Genomic DNA, 19,818 nt, shown 5'->3' with positions numbered 1-19,818 from the left:
ATGCATTATTTAGAAGTGTGTTATTTAGTTGCCAAATATTTAGAGATTTTCTAAACATATCTTTCTATTACTGATTTCTCATGTAATTCCCTGTGGGCAGAGCATTTACTTTGTATGGCCCAGAATATGGTCTGTCTGGCTAAGTGTCCCTTCCATGTCTCCCTGAAAAGAACGTGTGTGCTGCTGCTTTTGGGTGGGGTCCCACACACGTCCATTGGGTCAGGCTAGTCCGTAGTGTTGTCTGTGTCTTCTGTGTCCATGCCGATGCTCTGTCTTCTGAGTGTGTGAATCACTGAGAGACAGCCTTGGAGTCTTCCAGCTATAAATTAGGATTTGTTTATTCTTGTAGTTCTATCAGTTTTTACTTCATATATTTTGAGGCTCTGTTATTAGATGTATATATTTGGAATTATGTTTTCTTTGAAAAGTAACCTCATTATTGTGAAACGACCCTCTGTTCCTGGTAATATTCTTTGCAGTGAAATCTACTTTATCTAATATTAATGGAGCATTCCAGCTTTCTTTTGATGACTATTAGCATAGTTTATCTTTTTCTAGCCTCTAACTTTTGTAAACAAGTTTATTTTAACAGCTTTATTTATTTGTATAATTCACATACCATGAAATTAACTCATTTAAATTGTACAGTTCAGGGACTCTGGGCTGGTTCAGTCAGTGGACCTTGTCACTCTTGATCTCAGGGTTGTGGATTTGAGCCCCATGTTGGGTGTAGAGATTACTTAAAAATGTACAGTTCAGTGGCTTCTAGTGTTTTCATAGACTTGTGGATCTATATAAAACCAATTTTAGAACATCTTCACTAGCCCAAAAAGGTACCAGGAACCTTAGCCATCACCCCTCTGGCCTCCCAGCCCCACCCCCAGCCCTGGGTGACTGCCTGTCCGCTTGCAGTCTTCTATAGATTTGCCCGCTGAGACATCTCATGTAAAGGGAATCCTACAATATGTGGTCCTTTGTGACTGGCTTTTTTCATGAAGCAGAATATTTTAAGGTCCATGTGTATTATACCACATGTCAGTAATTCATTTCTTTTTATTACCAAGTAGCACTTCATTGTGTAGGTAGACCACATTTTATTTATCCATTTATCAATTGGTGGACATTTGGGTTGTTTCCACTTTTTGGCTATTACAAAAATTAGTGTTCAAGTTGTGGTGTGGATGTATTTTTCATTTTTCTTGGGTCTGTACCCAGGAGTGGAATTGCGGGACCATATGGCACTCCATGTTTAACTTTTCAAGGATCTGCCAGGCTGTTTTCCACAGCCGCACCAGTTTATATTCCCTCCAGCAATGCATGAGGGGTCCGATGTTTTCATATTTTTGCTAACACTTGTTCCCCCCATCCCCTTGTTTTTATTATTACAGCTATCCTAGTGGGTGTGAGGTGCTATCTCCTTGTGGTTTTGACTCCATTTCCCTCATGTCTACTGGCGTGAAGCATCTTCTCATGAACTTGCTGGTTGCTTGTTTATTTTCTTTGGAGAAATGTCTGTTCAGACCCTTTGTCCATTTTTAAATTGGGTTGTTTGTCTTCTTATTGTTGAGTTACAGGAGTTCTTTATACATTCTAGACATTACAGCCTATCAGATACAAGATTTCAAAGTATTTTCTCCTGTCACGTAGGTTGTCTTTTCACTTGGTGGCGTTCTTTGATACACAAATGTTTTAATTTTTACGAAGTCCAATTTATCTGGTTTTTGTTGTTTTTGCTCATGCTTATGGTGTCACAGGTTAAGAACCTGTTGCCAACAAGGTCATGAAGATTTATCCCTGTTTTTTCTTCTGAGAGTTGTAGTTTGAGTTCTTACATTTAGGTCTCTGATCCATGTTGAGTTAATTGTGTATATGATGTGAGGTGGGGGTTCAGCTTCATTCTTTGCATGTGGATGTCCATTTGTCCCAGCACCATTTGGTTGGAAAACAATTCTTTCATCACTGAATTATCTCTGTACATTTGTCAAAAATCAATTGACCACATATGCGAGGGTTCATTTCTGGACTCTTCTGTTCCATTGGTCTGTGTTGTCTATCTTATGCCAGTACCACGCTCTCTTGATCACTGTAGCATTATATTAAGTTTTGAAATAGGGAATTTGAGTCTTCCTGCTTTGTTTTCAGTATTGTTTTAGCTATTCTGGGCCCCTTGCAATCTCATATGAATTTCCATTTCTGCAAAAAAGGCCATTGGAATCTTGATAGGGGTTGCATTGAGTCTCCAGTTAATGGTCTTTTAAAGGGACTTAAATAATAAGGCAAACCTTTTGTATTTATTCCAGACTTATCATTTCTGGCACTTGCACTTCCTTCTCCTAAATCTAGATTTCCATCTGGAATTGTTTTTCTTCTGCCTGAAGGATTTAATTTAACGTCTTTGTAATGCAAGTCTGCTGGTGATAAATTCAGCACTTGTCTGTCTGAAGTCTCATTTCACCTCTGTTTGTGAAGTTTCCACTGGGTGTAGCTCTTTGTTAATAGGTTTGTTTCGTTTTGTTCTGTCGAGATGTTCCTCCATCTCCCAGCTTGTCAGAGAAATCTGTTGTCATCTTGTGCTTCTTTATGAGCTGAAGCGCGTCTTCTCCCTCCAGGTGATTTTAGTGTTTTCTCTGCACTGCTAGCTTTGAAGAGTTTTGTGATGTGCTTCGGTGTAGCTTTTTTCACTTCGCTTGTGCTCAGGGGCAGTGGGCTGCTACTGTCTGTAGATTTGTAGTTTCTATCAGATTTGGGAATTTTTCAGCCATTATTTTGTTTCAGGTACTTTTATCCTCACCCCTTTCTGTCCCCTGGGGACTCTAGTTGCCAGTGTGTGAAGCTCCTTGAAGTTGTCCCCCCGCTCACTCATGTGCTCTTTATTTTTTTAGTTTTTCTTTTTCTGTGTGTTTCATTGCTGTTTATTCACGTTTCCTAATCTTCTGCTGGTGATCCCATCCAGTGCCCCCTTAACGTCACGCTTTGTAATTCCATCCTCTGCGTCTTCTGAGTCCCTGCTCCACAGTGTTTGGTCTGCTTCCTGAGCCTGTAGAAATCAGTCTGCCAGGCGACAGTCTGACTCTCATCGCCATGGACCAGTTTCCCTTCCCTCTCGCTGCCAGTTTCTCAGAGCTGGGAGATAGTGCTGTTGTTCCTGTGTGTCCCATGCCTCGTTGTTCATGGAGATCACCTGTGTCTCGCTGCCTGATGTCCAGTGACTTGAAAATTATTGCTTAGTCACGTAAAGATCTCAGTTATTGTAGCTTTTGCACATGGGAGCCAGATCCAGTCCTGTTACTGTCTTACTAGCTCAGCAGGAGGTGTAAGCCTCCAGCCCTGTTGTCTCTGAAAAGCCACCTCTGTGCTCGTGGGCAGGGTGAGGGCTAGACAGAGGCGAACATTTGGGCCAAGGCCGGCAGGCCTGGACGTGAGTGTGCTCACGCCTGTGTGTGTCATAGCACGTAGCCGTCTTGCCTCGGGACGGCCTCTGAGGTCGCTTCAACGCCTGGTGAGATGTCCACGCTCCGGCTTGAGGGTCACGAGTGTTCTGCCCAGGTCACCCCCTTAGGCTTGTCTGGAAGTTGGAGAGACCCCTCAGCTCTTTCCTGGACTTTCCAGGTGCTTTCCAGGGCACCTGCCCTGTGAGAAGCCTGGCAGGTTCTGGCACACCCAGGACGGCTGTGTGGCTGGGGGTTGGGACTGCCACCCGGGATGGGCCATGTCCTGTCCACCCGGGATGGACAAGAATCTGTGATTTGTCTCCTCTTTCCCGGGAACTGGACTGCAGGAGGACAGCATCAGAAAGGACAGAGCTGAGCTGATTTGGTTTGAAAAGACACGCCTCTTGCCAGAGCAGTCTGTGTTGGTGGCTGGGGACAGATGAGCAAGACCCCGTCCTCTGGAAGGAGAGCTGTTCTCCCAACCAGTCCCCCCCTCGTCTAGCCCATCCCCTGTCAGCTCTTACATTTTCAGTTTTTAGATCAGAACCGGTCTTGCTCAGTAACACCCTTTTCCTTATACATATTTCCCCAATTGTTTTCTTGGACAGAATTCCTATACCTCGTATAGAATAGCAAATAAGTGAAAATGCCCCCGTTTCTCTCAAGAAACAGAGACATCAACTTCCTTCTTCCTCAGCAGCCCTCCATGGATTTTGTTTTTCTTCCTCGAGCCAGGAGCCCTGCAAAGATTCTGCATGGGGTGGCCAGTGGGAAAGGGGCCACCAGAGAGGACACGCAGGGATCACGTCCTCGCAGCTGTGGCCACGGCAGGTTGCACTCACCCATGGGGGCTCCTCCCTGAGCCTGGGCGCAGAGCCTCCTTGCCTAGGTCTGGGGATGGGAATGGCAGTGTTCTCTCCCCTCTGGTACTTTGAGCTGCCTTTCCACCCATGCTCTGGGCGGGCAGGTGGGGTCTCCCAACTGGGGCACACGTACTGGTCTGTCCACCGGTTCTGAATATCCTGGTTCACGCTCCTGTCCCACCACTCTGCCTGGGCCCCACCCTCCCAGGATGGGTAAACAGAGGGGTCAGAGTAGGGCAGAGCAGCGCTGCGTGGACCCCAGACCTGCCTAGGGCAGGATCTCTCTGCCTGGCCCCTGGGTCAGCAGCCTGACTTCTGAGGGAGACTGCTGCACAGAGTGGGGCTGGGTTCCCATCCCCACCTTGTCTCACTGAGCCCCCAGCCAGTCCCCCGACTGGGCCCGGGTCCTTCCCTAGTCTGGCCCCACTTGGCCATCAGCCCCCACCTAGCTCCTCCCTGCCCGGTCCCCACCTGACCAGTAGCCCTGCAGCCCCGTGTAGCCCTTGGGTGTCCAGCAGCCCCTGTCCAGCTTCCACTGTGTCTGATCGTGTCCTTCCCCGATGTCCGGCGTGTGCACACCGGGGTGTCTGGCTGCAGGGCTAGCTGGCATTGGCCTCCCTTTTATGAGCATCTGGTCTCTGTGCAGGCATTTGGACAGGCGCACACGAACCACAAGAAGGTAGCCGCGGACGGCGAGAGCCGGGAGGAGAGTCTGATCCAGGAGTCGGCCTCCAAGGAGCAGTACTATGTGCGCAAGGTGCTGGAGCTGCAGACGGAGCTGAAGCAGCTGCGGAACGTGCTCACCAACACTCAGTCGGAGAGCGAGCGCCTGGCGTCCGTGGCGCAGGAGCTGAAGGAGGTAACCAGCGAGCCCGGCAGAGACGGGAGGGCAGGGAGGTAGAGGGCTGTGCTGCTGTCCTCCAGACTGGGACCTCTGGGTTCTCATCAGGAGGGGAAGGGGCCTTGCTTGCTCTGGGCCACAGGGAGACCTACTCTCTGCCCTCTGTTCACCGGAGCGGGGAGGCGGCGGGCGAGGTGGGGGGGGGTGGCAGTGACAGGTGACCAGATGGACAGACCGTTCTGAGTGGTGGCCAGCACAGAGTTCCACAGTCGAGGGTATGGGGCAGTCGGGATCCCACAGGACTTGGAGGGGACTCTGCGGAGATTTGGGACAGAGCTCAGGGCCTGGTAGCAGTGGGGAGCAGTCACCTCCCCTGGTTTGGGGTCAGAGGTCATCGAGGCCTGTGGGCCTGGCGGGGGCTGGCTTGGATCAGGGAGGCGGGCCATCCTCGGCTGTGTGGAGCCAGAGTGCATGATTTCATTTCCTCCCACCGGATTACCCTGCTTGGGATGGGAGGAGGGGCCACTGGGGGTGTGGATTTGACCTCCGAGGTGTCTCGGCCTCACTGCTGGCCAGGCCCCCTGGCCCAGAACAGCCAGTGCAGGCACTTACCCAGCCAGCCTGGTGCTGCTCTTTTCCTCTTCCAGAAGGGCCTGCATGGGCTGTCAGGAGAGCCCCGGTGACCTGCTGACTCCTGGCTTTGGGCGTCAGGAAATGAGCTCAGCCAGGCCCACACGAGAGCAGGTTTGGTGGGGCCTCGGGAGGAAACCTGCCCCTCCCCACACCCACACACTCACAGCTGCCTCTTTCTCTCCGGGCCCTGCCTGTTGCCCCACAGGTCCCCACTGCCCCCAGGCAGCATCCCTGCCACCGCCAGCCCCTTCTGTACCCTGCTTCCATCACTCTTCTGCTGGTCCTGGTCTTGTGGCCTTTGCCAGGCTGCTGTGCCAAGCTGCTTCCTGGACTAGGAGAACACAGCGCCAGGCGTCCCTGCTAAGTGCCGCCCTGCACCTGCCTTGGTGTGATGTGGCTGTGTGGGTCGTGCAGGGTCCCCCGGCAGACACCCCGCCACGAGGATAGCTGGGCCTTCCTGTGCCCAGTCCTGCCGCCATCCCGGTGCAGTGATGCGCCAGCTGCACAGTGCCCTCTGACCAAACCCCCCTGTGACAGTCAGCCTAGGTGTCCACCTAGGCTTGCCAGCTTCCCAGGCGGGTCCAGGGGCCACTATCGTGTGACCTGTATAACAGACGTACTCCGCACATGGGATGGTTCCAGCTGCCCCAGAACTCATTCTCTCAGTGACTCTGTGGGCATCCAGATACTTCCCTCATCTCACAGGTGGGGAAAGCAAGGAGCAGGGTCACCAGGCTGGCAGCTTTAGGGTGCTGACCTCTGACCTCTGCACAGTGTGTGGACAGGCCCAACCAGCTTCTGTCCTGGGCCATGATCTTGAGCCCCATCTTACAGATGGAGAGGCAGAGTCCCAGGGAGCCGGGCGTGGCCACAGTTGGCTGGAGGCAGAGTCAGGTTGTGTGCCCACTGAGGCCTTCCAGAGATTTGCCCTGGGGAGGGGGTGGGGGCTGCCCTTGAGAAGCAGGACTGGGTCGGAGAGGAGTCAGCATCGTCTGCTCAGGTGGTCTTTTTGTCCTGGTGGGCCCTGTCCTTGCTGCCTTGGTGGACCCTGTGTGTCTGGGCCCAGGAGTAAATGACAGAGATGTCCCAGCAGAATTCTGTGCCCGCCACCCCCGCCACCCAGGGTGGGAGCCAAAAGGGCTTGATTGCTGTGGCGGTGTCCAGGCTGCCAGGAGCCTGCTGGAAGGAGGCCAGGCATTGGTCATGAGCTGAGATGGGCGGTGGGTCAAGAGCAGCCTCGCCAGGTGCCGGGTGGACTCTTCAGCATGGGGTGGGAGGGAGGGGTGCTGAGGTGGGAGGACACCTGGTCCAAACCAGGGGATGGAAGACAGCCTGGAGGCGGAGCAGGGGACGTGGGCATGTGGAGGAGGCAGCAGGGGTGGAGCCTCACACGGGATGAGGGACTGGACTCCATGGGGAAGTGCACATTCCTCCTGGGCAGCAGGGCTGGACCCAACTGGCCCCTGGGGTGGCGCCCTTCCCCCCCACCACACACACACACACACACACACACACACACACACACACACACCACACACACACACACACCACACACACACACACACACACACACGGTGAACACTCCTCCCCTGGCCTCTGCAGTCTCACAGGAAAACCCTTACCTGCCCAGGCACTTTGGGGATCCCTGCACAGCCAGGAGAAGGTGCCTCCTGGGCCCAGGCAGGCGCACCTGCCGTGCCCCGTCCTGCCTCCCCAGGGCCAGCTCTTCTGGTGGCTGCAGCTGTGGGCATGGCTTCCTAGGAACCCAGTTCTAGTGTATTATATACAGTTAGTTCCACTAAGGTATCTAGTCCCGTGGGTCTCTCAACTGCCACGTGTACAACAGAGCTTTGGAACCAGCCCCATCCCTGCAGAAGCCACATTGCTTGGCCCATCCCAGGACTCTGGTCAGACCGGCTTCAGTGCCTGCCTTGAGACAGTGGGTCCAGCTGGGTCATCGCTCAGCACCTCCCTAGGAACCCCTGGGAGAAGGGCAGTGGGAGGTACAGTGGAGGGCCAGGAGGAGAGAGCCCCCACCCGTGGGACCACTTTGTGTCCCTCTGTCTGGCTGTCATAAGCACCCGAGTGAGGCTGGTCCCTGGGGTCCCTCTCCCGATGCTCCTTCCTGTCTCTGTCTCCTTGCTCCTCCTCCTCCCCCATCACCCAGACCTAGAGTGTCACCCCTGGTCTAGAACCTTCCAGGCACGTCTGTCCCCCCACCCTCGCCCCACATACATCCACCTGGGGAGCCTCCCTCCCTCTTGGGGTGGACAGGGAGGGTGGGCAGAGGCCTGGCTGGAAGGACGAAGGTGCTTCTCTGTCCACATGAGGACCGCCATCTCACTGGAGTGAGTCCCACGTGCCTGCCCTCCATGGGCCCTTGCGCACTGTCCTCACTGAAGGGCAGTGTCTGCTCCCACACTCTCCTCAGGGCAGCTGGGGGCTGAGGTGTGAGCATGTTGGGTAGATGGGCTGGGGGCTCGAAGGCCAGCCCCGTTGTCACACCTGTTTTGCCGACGAGGAAGCTGAGGTCTGGGGGGTCCTCGTGTGCCCCACCTTGTCCACTTGGGCTGCACCCTGTTGGGGCCACGTGTCTGCACCTTGTGCCCGTCATCAGGGCCGCTGTTGACAGGCTCCTTGGGAGAAGATGCTGACTTTGGGGAAAACCACACTGTGTGGTGGCCAGTTGGAGCTTGTTTGAGCCTTGGAGTCGGGTGTGGGCCAGGCGGAGGTGCCCTGTCTGTGTGGGAACCAGAGTGAGGTGTTGGGTTCCTGCAGCATCAGCACGCGGCGCCCTCACCTGCCACCTGGCGTCTGGGCCAGCTTGTGGGCTGCGCGCGCCTTACCTGGCTGCCCACGGGGCCCGTGTGCTCTTCGTCGGCCCCGGTGCTTATGAGTGGAGGCTGTATCATAGTTCCTGGCGACAGAGTAGGGTGGGATGTGACTCCTGGGCACCCAGGTGGGCCGCACCACAGACGCGTCACTCTGGGTTGGGAAGGCCGAGTTGGCCCTGGCCGTGGGGGGGCCATGCCCCTTGCTTCTGTTTCTGCAATCTGGTCGGCCTTCCAGCCTGTTGGTCTTGCCGTACAAACCTGCGGGTAGCTGGCCGGTTTCAGGCCAGGGCTTCCACCCCAGGTGGCTGTGCCAGGCTGTGCCACACATATTAGAGCAACTCCTGCACCCAAACAAAGTGACTTAGGACAGAGAGCGAGGCGCTTCCAGTGGACGGATGAGCAAGCACTTCTTGTCCTTCACGGAAAGTGAGGAAGTGCTCTGGGTCTGGGTAGCCGTGAACACGGAGCAAACTAAAGCCGCTGAGGTGTGCACTTTCCAAGGGTGGTCTTACAGGATGACAGTTAACTTTCAATGAAGGACAGAGGCCGTGTGCAGCTTCACCTCAGTAGTGCTGCCTGGTGCTCAGGTTCTGGGGTGCGGAGGGCCTGGGGGGGCCCCTGGCAGGCAGCACCTCCTCTTTCTGTCCCTCTCAGGGCCAACCCCCCATCTCCCCTCCTGTGTCCTCTGTGCAGAGTGGACCGGTGCTCCCTGCAGGTGCATCGGGCCAGGGTGGGCCGAGCCGCAGTTGGGAAGAACCAGCCTGCTGTGGCCGCGCGGCAGTGGTGAGCACACAGTCCCAGTTCTTACAGATCCGTCATCGTGTTGGTGGTGAGGACTGTCCAGAGCAATAGACCCAGAGACACTGTGTGTGTGAGTGAGAGAGTTAGTGTCAGGAATTGGCTCTTGTGATTGTGGGGGCGCGTGGGTCCAGAATCTGCAGGGTGGGCCAAAGGCTGGAGACCTGGGGAACAGCTGGAGTCTGAAGGGATCTGGAGGCAGAATTCCTCCTTCCTGAGAATTCTGGTCTGTTCTTTATGACTTCTGGCTAATTGGATGAGGCCCACGGCACGATGGAGGGTGCTCTGCTAAGTCACATGTCACTCTCACCCGTGCAGTCAGCATGGTGGCAGCTAGACTGGCATTGGGCCCGATGCTGCACCAAGTTGGCTCTGACACCGACCGTGGCGGGAAGCGGCCCGCACTGAGGACCGAGTGCAGTGTCGTTAGGCGTTTCCAGCTGCCCCTCCGGATAAATGGGAGTAACTGTGTTTCGTCTTGTCGCCACTCCTCCTGTGTTATTTTACTTATTTTTTCCTGTTTAACAGGAGTTTTGCTCTCTGGGTGGGCCTTGATTTTCCGCCAGTCTGTAACTTGGTGTCTGTGTCTTCTGGTGTCAGCTTTTGGCCACCTCCTTGGGTCACTTTGCTGGAGACTCTGGTAGTGACATTGTCAGGAGTGCTTGTGTAGAACAACTCCCTCCTCCTGTTGCTCTCATGTTTTTCTTCCTGGTCCTATTTCATTTTCCCAGTGCAGCATTATTGTACTGGTTTTCCCTGCACGGAATCTTGGAATCTTGTCTGCAAAGCATGGATGTGATCACGAGAAGGCCTGGCACCAGTGGAGAGGCCGTGTGTCAGGGGAGAGGGCAGAAGAAGGGGGTCTGGGAGGCGTCGGCGTTTCTGCCGGAGGACCCTGGTGGGCTGGCCTGGCCTGGGGGCACCAGATGCCACCTGGAGCCTGGAAACAGGGCGGGTGGGAAACAGGGTTTGTTGTAGGGTCAGCCCTACCCCGAGGGGGTACTGGCTGTGTCTGCAATGGTTTCAGTTGCCTCAGGGCGGGATGGAGCTGCCTCCAGCAGGCAGGGGGCTGCTGAACCTCCTGTAACACCCAGGACGGCCGGAATGTCGGAAGGACTGAGGTCGAGGGGCCCAGCGCCTGGTGGTGGCAGGTTGGGAAATCCTGAGTCTCGGTCGCGCAGTGCGCACAGGTCTGTGTCGGCCACTTTCTCCGCGTGATACCTGCACCCTCAAGGATGTGTGACATAATCCACATCCCTGACGGCTCACCCGCTCAGTGTGCACACAGATTCATGCACCGTCCCAGATCCATCCCTGAATTTTCCATCACTCCAGAGGGAAGCCCCTCCAGGTACTCCCTACCCCTCCCACCCCACTTCCTGCCTCCTCTCTCTCTGTGGATTAGCCTGCTCTGCCCATGTCCCGTGTGTGGGAATCACACAGTGGGAACACCACCTCGTGGTGGTTCAGGGTTCACCGCAGCCCGTGTTATAGCTGAATGACATCCCCTTGTGTGATTGGACCACATATTGTTTATTTGCTCATCGGTTGGTGAGCTTTTGGGATGTTTCCATATTTGGTTGCTGTGAATAATGCTGCCTGAACACTTGGGCACAAGTTTTTGTGTGGACCTGTTTTTGTTTCTCTGGGATCAGGGTGCCGAGGAGGCATCGCTGGGCCAGGTGTGCTGAGCTGTTTAAGTAGCTGCAGCCTGTGAGGGAAGGAACTGCTTTTAGCCATTTTACAGATGAGGACACCAGGGGTCAGATCAGGCTGAGACCCATTACTGTGCACCCCAGAGCACACTGCCCGTGGTCGGCTGCCCACACCCCACTCCTTCTCGGCAGATCAACCAGAACGTGGAGACCCAGCGTGGCCGGCTGCGGGATGATATCAAGGAGTACAAGTTCCGAGAGGCCCGTCTGCTGCAGGACTACTCGGAGCTGGAGGAGGAGAACATCAGCCTGCAGAAGCAGGTGTCCGTGCTCAGGCAGAACCAGGCAAGTGTCCGTGCTCCCAGGGTGCTGCCCTGCCTCCTTCCCACAGCCGAGCCCAGGGCTGCACAGCACACTGCCGGGGATGGAGGTGCAGCCAGGGCCCGGCCTCTCCTAGACCAGAGAACTCAGCTCTGCCTGTAGGGCTGGTTGCCCCCCGAGACGCAGGGCGCCTGTACCTGTGACCTGAGATACAATTAGGAGTGATGGTCATAGCACACATGTAGGTATGTGTTTTATATTTCTTAAAATATTTAATGTTAATTAAGTAGCTGTGTAGAATTTACTTACCTTTGATTTTTTATTTTGAGAGAGAATCTTACGCAGGCTCCGGGCTTGGCACAGAGCCAGTGTGGGGCTTGATCCCCACAACCTGGGGATCATGACCTGAGCTGAAGTCAAGAGTCAGATGCCCAACCTACTGAGCTGCCCAGGCACCCCCAGTTTTATAAGATTTAAAGCCAGGGTACACCTGGTAGCATTTTAAGTAACTGGACACATTTGCGGCAGGGATGTGTGCATTCTGATTTCCGTAGTGTCTCCGGCCGAGTGAGCAGCGCACTTTGCACGTGCACAAGTGTCCCGGGTGTGGGCTGATGTTCCTGTGCACCTCGTGCCCAGACCACCTCCCTCCCCAGCACCCCATCCCCTGCCGCGGAGCCCCCGTCGCTCAGGCACAGGAGAGTGCTCCTTTTTTCCAGGTGGAGTTCGAGGGCCTCAAGCACGAGATCAAGCGTCTGGAGGAGGAGACCGAGTACCTCAACAGCCAGCTGGAGGACGCCATCAGGCTCAAGGAGATCTCGGAGCGGCAGCTGGAGGAGGCGCTGGAGACGCTGAAGACAGAGCGCGAGCAGAAGCTCAGTCTGCGCAAGGAGCTGTCCCACTACATGAGCATCAACGACTCCCTCTACACCAGCCACCTGCACGTCTCCCTGGACGGCCTCAAGCTTGGCGACGACGCTGAGGCTCTGGCCAACGGCTTCGAGCACGGCGGCCTGGCCAAGCTGCCGCTCGACAACAGAACCTCCACGCCCTCCAAGGACGGTCTCGCCCCGCCCTCCCCCAGCCTGGTGTCCGACCTCCTCAGCGAGCTCAACATCTCCGAGATCCAGAAGCTGAAGCAGCAGCTGGTGCAGGTGCGGGTGCGGCCCTCAGGGTCCTCGGGGCTGCTCGGGTCCCTGGGGCCACGCGTGCCGTCCCCACCTCCAGTCCTGCCCACCTCCAGTCCTGCCCCCCGTCCTCTCATTTGTGTTTCCTGTAAAGTCTGTGTTGTTGCCGCAAGTGGGTCTGCGGTGCTGCGGGGGAGGTGCTGGAGCAGTAGGCCCCTGGTCACCAGTTTTCCTTGCGCCCCCTCGTGGTGCCCCGCGTGGGCTCCCGCACTGTGTCCTGTGGATGAGTCACCTCAGGGTTTCCTGCTCTTCACGGAACAGAATCCCCCCACCCCCGCACCTCACCTGTCCCCTTGTCCTCGCATCTCCATGGAGGGGCCCCCCAGCCTCTGGGCAGCCTCTGGGCAGCCTCTGTGGACGTGCCACGCCCAAGGCACGTGTTAACAGACCTGCAGGGTGACAGCGGTGGCGCGGGCGGGGTCCTGCGAGTGTGTGGCCCCTGCGGGCTGGTGACGGGCCTCCTGTGCTTTTGCAGCTGGAGCGGGAGAAGATGGGCCTGCTGACGACACTGCAGGACACACAGAAGCAGCTGGAGCAGGCGCGGGGCGCCCTGTCGGAGCAACACGAGGAGGTGAGCCGCCTCACGGAGAACCTCAGTGCCCTGCGGCGCCTGCAGGCCGGCAAGGAACGGCGGACGGCCCTGGACAGCGAGAAGGAGCGGGACAGCCATGAGGATGGTGACTACTATGAGGTGGACATCAACGGCCCTGAGATCCTGGCTTGCAAGTACCGCGCGGCCCTGGCAGAGGCCACTGAGCTCCGAGAGCAGCTGAAAGCCCTGCGCAGTGCACATGAGGCTGGCGAGGCCCGGCACGCGGAGGAGAAGGGCCAGCATGAGGCCGAGAGCCAGGCGCTCACCGAGAAGGTCTCCCTGCTGGAGAAGGCCGGCCGCCAGGACCGCGAGCTGCTGGCCCGGCTGCAGGCGGAGCTGAAGAAGGTGAGTGATGTTGCGGGTGAGACGCAGGGCAGCCTGAGCGTGGCCCAGGACGAGCTGGTGACCTTCAGCGAGGAGCTGGCCAACCTCTACCACCACGTGTGCATGTGCAACAACGAGACACCCACCCGCGTCGTGCTGGACTACTACCGAGAGGGCGCAGCTGGCGCCGGCCACGGCAGCCCTGAGGCCCGCGAGCGCCGCTCGCCTGTCCTGCCCAAAGGACCGCCGGCCGCGGAGGCTGGGGCCGGGGACAGCAGCCCTTCGCCCAGCCCTTCCCTGCCCTCGCCCCTGAGTGACCCACGCCGGGAGCCCATGAACATCTACAACCTGATCGCCATCATCCGCGACCAGATCAGGCACCTGCAGGCAGCCGTGGACCGCACCACGGAGCTGTCGCGGCAGCGCCTGGCCTCCCAGGAGCTGGGCCCTGCCTCGGATAAGGACCGGGAGGCACTCATGGAGGAGATCCTCAAGTTGAAGTCTCTGCTGAGCACCAAGCGGGAGCAGATCACCACGCTGCGCACGGTCCTCAAGGCCAACAAGCAGGTGCGGGGCCATTGGGCAGGGCAGGCGGGGCTCCTCCCTCCTGGGGCCCCCAGCGTGACTCCCCGAGGCAGGCGGACCCCTGCCCGCGTTCCTCAACTGTGTGCCCTTTGTGTGTGATCCGCAGACGGCCGAGGTGGCCCTGGCCAACCTGAAGAGCAAGTACGAGAATGAGAAGGCCATGGTGACCGAGACCATGATGAAGCTGCGTAACGAGCTGAAGGCCCTCAAGGAGGACGCGGCCACCTTCTCCTCGCTGCGGGCCATGTTTGCCACCAGGTAACGCCCGCTGCTCCCGTGGCTGCAGGGCCAGCGTTGTCCTTGGTTTACATGCAAGACGAGGAGGCCAAGAGGCCAGGTCCCAGTGGGCGGGCTGGAGGCGCGAGGTGTGAAGGGGGCACGGGCTCACAGACAAGGAGTTAGCCCCCTGACTCCCTGAAAAGTGTGTGGATTCACAGGGACGGTTCCCTGCAAGGCGGGGGGCGGGGTCCCGGGGTGCCCCATCTGACCTGCCAGTCGGGGATTGGGCTTGGGAGGGCAGCCAGCTGTGGACGCCTGTGCCCAGATGCCTCCGCCTGGAAGTCATTGCTGGGGGCTTCTTGGGGGCCTGGGTTCGGGGGTTTCCACCAGCCAGGGGGCACAATGCCATCTGCTGGCTGGTGTTGGGCAGACACCCAGGGCAGGGCCTTCTTGAGGCTGGGGAGGCTGAGGCTGTGGGTTAGATGGGGTTAGAAACTGGATCAGGGCTCCTGCTCCTCCGTGTAGGAGAAGAGGGGCAAAGACCAGGAGAGAAGACTCTAGGCTTCGCTAGGGGCTCCCTCTCCTCCTGGGTGGAGCTTGGGAAAGACCTCACCACCAGTTTCTCTGCACGTGGGTGTCTGGAAACCCCACTTCTGCAACCTGTTTTGTTTAAGAACTTGGCTGAATTCTCCAATGCAGCCGAGGTCACAAACTCACTCCCTGGAGCGGGAGGAACATGGCGGATGGGGGTGAGGGGCAGGTGTGCCCAGCGCTGCCTCCCTCAGGGACAGACCTGGAGTGGGTGTTTCTCTCTCCCAGCTCCATGAGGAGAGGGGCACATGTCCCAGTGAAGCAGAGGACGCACAGGGGTGCGTCCATACGTGCCTCTCACAGACTCTGGTTGCCATTAGGTGGTTTACTAAGCACTTACTGTGTGCATGCACTGATCCGGGAACATGCCAAGTCCTGCCCGTGAGGGCTGGATGCCCTGGCCACCTCCCTTAGAGAAAACCAGCTTGGGAGCCCTTCCCAGAGAAAGCGGAATCGCTGAGGGCATAGTCTGTTCCTGCCCGCCCGCCCCGCCAGGCCCTCCGTGCGGGTCCGCAGCCACGCTCTTGCCTCTGGCGCCCCCACAGGTGTGACGAGTACATCACGCAGCTGGATGAGATGCAGCGGCAGCTGGCAGCCGCCGAGGACGAGAAGAAGACGCTCAACTCTCTGCTGCGCATGGCCATCCAGCAGAAGCTGGCGCTGACCCAGCGGCTGGAACTGCTCGAGCTGGACCACGAGCAGACCCGGCGGGGCCGCGCCAAGGCCGCCTCCAAGGCCAAGCCGGGCACCCCGAGCGTAAGTCACACCTGCGCCTGCGCCAGCGACAGGGCCGAGGGTGCCGGGCTCGCCACCCAGGTGCTCTGCGGCGAGAAGTATAACATTTACTGCGATTAGGGCCACGGGGCCGCAGCTGCCGCTACCCTGCCGCACGCCACCCGTCCGCTTCTCCTCCACTAACCCAGCAGCAGCGGGACTGCGGTGCTAGGCTGGTCTTAACCGTGACTAATGCGCAGAGGGAAGGATTTGGCCGAGGCGGCGTGCTCTTCCACCTGGACCCTGTGAGCTTGGTGTCTGTTCTCACCCCTCGGGACCGCCCTTCATAGCAGCTACTCTCTCGGTGGCGGGAGGGGGGTGTCCTTGCAAAAACGTGGCTTCCCAGGGCCTGTGCGCCGTCGGCTCCTGCAGGGGGAGGGGGACAGAGCCGGAGTTGAAACTTGCATGTTCCCCGCACGTGTCTAATGCGCGGCGACGCCGGGACCGGCAGCAGTTCGAGGTTCTGGCCCAAGTACGAGGCACGGCCTCAGCCGACGCGCGTGGCTTGGCACAGTTTACAGAGACGATTCCTTCGTAGTTTGTGCGGCATCTCACTGCACGTCGTATTTGGGTCACGAGAACAGAATTCCCTCCCGCAGCCCCGCGTCCTGCAGCCCCGCGTCCTCCAGCCCAGGCGCCTGTGGGTGGGGGGCCCTCCCGCTCGTGCTCACGTGGCTCAGACACGCCCGCCACACCTGACACCAGGGCTCAGCAGGCTCAGCCTCTCTGAGATCTGCACGCCTGTCTGGTGGCCTGTGAGGTGACACATCGGCAGGTCCCAGGCCTGGGGTTTGTCTTTTTTTTCCGAGAGAAAAACTTCTTAAGTGCCTGGCCAGACTCTGTCCTCACAGGGAGCCCGTCCGTTTATACTTAGGGGTTGGTTCCCCAGCCTCCGGGGTGGGTTTTCCATTCTCTGCTCGCGATCAGATCCCAATCACAGGGCTCTAAAATGAGGGGCTCCCACGTCTGTAGCCAGAGCCCAGCCCCATGTGGGAAGGGCACCCCGCCTGGGCCCAGGCCCGTTTGGGACCCCGCAGCGGGTGCGTGGCCTGCCCCAGCCGTGCGGCCGCGGAGGTAGTGGCAGGTGAGCAGCTGCAGGGCTCTCTGCTCCCGGTGTTTGGCATCATGCCACGCGAGTTCCCACATTTGGGAGCAGGACTTCTCAGTATTTACCCCTGTCGCCCAGTGGGGGCTGCGTGACGCGAGGCTGCAGCAGTCTTCTCCCCGAAGGGCTTCTTGCCTCGTCTCTCCATGGCCCCGGGGAGCATCTGCGCTGCCCTCACACAGCTCCCGCCCCTCCCCCCATCCCCAGCAGACTCCAGGTGCTGCGTGGACCACCTTGGGTTTGGCCAACGGCCGGAGCAGGAAGACAGGGGTCGGGCCGCTCTGCTGACGGGATGTTGGGTCTCGAGGCCCCCTCCCGCCCGAGGAGGGGTCTTCCAGGGGCCTGGCTGCCCGCTGGCCCCGCACGTCGCTTCTTCCCTCCGCCGAGCCTGGCACGCAGCTTCTTGTCCATACAAGGCACGGCCCCCCTAACCCACGCAGGTCTTCTCCGCGTCTGCTGCCGACTAACGCACCACGTCCTCGCCCGGCCAGAGCTTCGGTGGTCGGGCCGGTGCCGGTTCTAACGCTGTCTTGTTTTCTCCCGTTTTCAGCTGTAGAGTAGCTGCCGGGAGGACTCGGCCGCGGCCCTGTCACACTGCAGCCCTTCCCCCTCCCGCGGGCCCACGCAGAGGAAGGAAGGGCAGCCTAAAAGTCCACTTAGAAACCTGTTTGGATATGCCACTGCAGTTCTTTCCAAGTTAGCATTCCCTGAGTGTTTAATGGCAGAGGACATAAAGCTTTAATGTTGAGAATGCCGCCAGCTGCTTGCCTGTACGGTGCTGAAGAACCTGCTCGGACAGCGGCCATCAGGCTCGCTTAGAACCCGCTAGAAACGCTCAACACCGGGGTCTCCCTGTTACAGATGCCCTTTTATATCCCATCAACCTGTGCACTTTTGATATTTTGATATTATTATATTTGCTTCCTTAATCCCTCCCATAGAGACGGTCTCAGATGCCGTGGTCTGTCTCGTGGTCCTGTAGCGCTCCGTCTTAGCTCCCGCCGTGTTGATCTGGTGTCAGCACGTGGCACGGACGTGTTTCCCCAGCGTGTAGCTCTAGACTGTTTAGGTGAAGGCCTCGACCCGGCAAGGAGCTCGGCCAGTCGTAGCCACGCTGTGGTTCAGCAGCCTTTTAGGTTATGCGGCATTATGGTTCATGTTTGAAATTACAGATTTTAAATGCCATGTTCATTAAGAAATCCAGGGTATTCCAATTCTGGGGTTTTTCATATTGTATTATTATTATTCTTAGGAATAGTTCAATGTAACAAGAAGAAAACTTGACCTTTGCTCTGGTTAAACAGCAATAGGCACTTGAAAACAAAAAGATAAATTATTGAATGAGTAGTATTACCTACAAATTCCAGAATCTTCTGGGTTTTAGGACATTGTGAAGCATGACTGATTAACAGAATTTTATACAACTGTACCAGTGAAATTCCAAATTGGAATTGTTTTGTTACTCTGGTTGTTGTGCCAGATTGTGGCACACTTAGAAAATCCTACAGCCGTCGGTTTCTAGGGTGTTCTGTCTCAACGCCTTTTTGTTAGTAATCATTGCCAGTAGTGCCTTCATCAGTTAAGGGAGGTGTCCCAGCGCAGTTCGTGCTCTAAAATGGACAGTGAGGAGCTAGTTGGGAATGTTGAAGGCCAGTGTGGACCGGTAGGTGTGAACGGGTGCGCACCTTCATACCTGAACCTGGGCATCTTCATCGAGGGAAAGAAAACAGCGATTGTGCAAAATTCTGTTAGTCAGTGATTCTTTACTGTGCAGATCCTTGCAAATTCAGGGGCTGAGAAAAGGAAAGTGAACACACACCTCGAGTGTGCTTTGGGAACCAAATGGACTTGAGGGACAAGCTAAGCCAGCGGTGTGGACGACACGCCATGTTTGTGAAGAGCGGGCGGCAGGGGCGCCGGCTGTCGGCCTCGTGCAGGGGTGAGGGCTAGCCGTAGTATTCTTTGCAAATGTGAGGAAGAGACGTTCTGTATTCTCTTGCTTGGTGTAACTAATCGCTGTTAATTTCAGGAAACAGAACTCGGTGAAGCCCCTCAGCAGTCCAGGGCTGCGTCCCGTCGGGTTTGCTGGGTGAGGCTGTGTATACGGTAAAATTGGTACTCACAGAAGAAGAAAGTGTCCTCTCTTCTCCAAAATAAAGGACAAATTATAATAATATATAAGTAGCAAGGGTCAAAGAATTCTGTTTCCTGGAATAAGCATTTCTTCTTCCTAGTTGTAGGGACCCCTATTTTTACCTTCTATTACAGTGTCGGTCCATAAGAAATAATGTTACATTTACAATAACTTCACCTGTATGGGGTATTTATTTGCAATGATGTCTGAGTACTGTATTTTTTTCTGTGCATTACCTTAGTGTCAGAATGTTGTCTTTATTTTAAGATCATATGCATGTTCTCCTGCCAAGGAACCTTTACACAGACCCAAACAAACAAACAAACAAACAAACAAAAACGCATTCTAATTCTGAGAAAGTGAGGAAGAGCCTGGAAAAGGAGTAGGAAGGAACGGTCAGTCTCGACTTGGGACACGGGCGTCTGGTGCAAATGTCTGCAAAGCCAGTGCACATAGGAACATGGGCCTGGTAAGGGTCACGTGGTAGGACCAATAAATAAAGAATAATAAAAAGCACAAGACTTGTTCCGTGTGGCTGCTCTGCCCCCTCCTTCAGATGAATGCGGGTCCAGCAATGCATCGTAATTCCAGGACCTGAAATGAGACCAGCCGGTCAGTAACCCTAGCGGTAGGAACTGGAGGCAGCCTGGGACCTGTTTCAGGAGGCGTGGGGAGGTGGGGAGGCGCGGGGTGCCTCTGGCAGTGAGCAACTGTCACGACTACCCAGCGTCATGGCAGGGAGAGCACGTGGCCGTCGTGCCGTCCTCCCCAAGAGGCAGAGGTTTGGATCGTGTGGGGTCCTTCTGCCCTGACTCTTGCTCCGTGAACTTAGGGATGAGTAGATGCAACGAGAGTGACCTGTTTGTCAGCGCAAAGCCACGTGCACCTGCAGGAATGTCTGAGGCGTGCTGGGCCCGTCCTGGTGTGAGCA

General features: G+C 56.7%; 1 protein-coding gene across 2 annotated transcripts in view; it reads left to right on the top strand.

The window, feature by feature from the left end:
• BICD2 (BICD cargo adaptor 2) overlaps nt 1-19,406 on the top strand; it is a 45,102-nt gene extending 25,696 nt beyond the window's left edge. Inside the window, exons 2-8 of one of the 2 annotated variants that reach the window (XM_025931542.2) lie at nt 4,941-5,153; nt 11,248-11,400; nt 12,096-12,530; nt 13,039-14,046; nt 14,171-14,322; nt 15,420-15,630; nt 17,304-19,406. In XM_025931542.2, coding sequence (XP_025787327.1) covers nt 4,941-5,153; nt 11,248-11,400; nt 12,096-12,530; nt 13,039-14,046; nt 14,171-14,322; nt 15,420-15,630; nt 17,304-17,309 — 2,178 coding nt within the window. In that variant the 3' untranslated portion in view covers nt 17,310-19,406. Of the gene's footprint in view, nt 1-4,940; nt 5,154-11,247; nt 11,401-12,095; nt 12,531-13,038; nt 14,047-14,170; nt 14,323-15,419 lie in introns of both variants that reach the window. The other variant, XM_025931541.2, reaches the window with a different exon arrangement.
• Nucleotides 19,407-19,818: the final 412 nt, after the last annotated feature.

Source organism: Puma concolor, chromosome D4 (genome assembly GCF_028749965.1).
Source record: "Puma concolor isolate L17-30 chromosome D4, mPumCon1.1.hap2, whole genome shotgun sequence".
Lineage (NCBI taxonomy): Eukaryota > Metazoa > Chordata > Mammalia > Carnivora > Felidae > Puma > Puma concolor.
The sequence above is the reverse complement of the archived record's forward strand: the minus strand, read 5'-3'. Positions and strand labels throughout refer to the sequence as shown.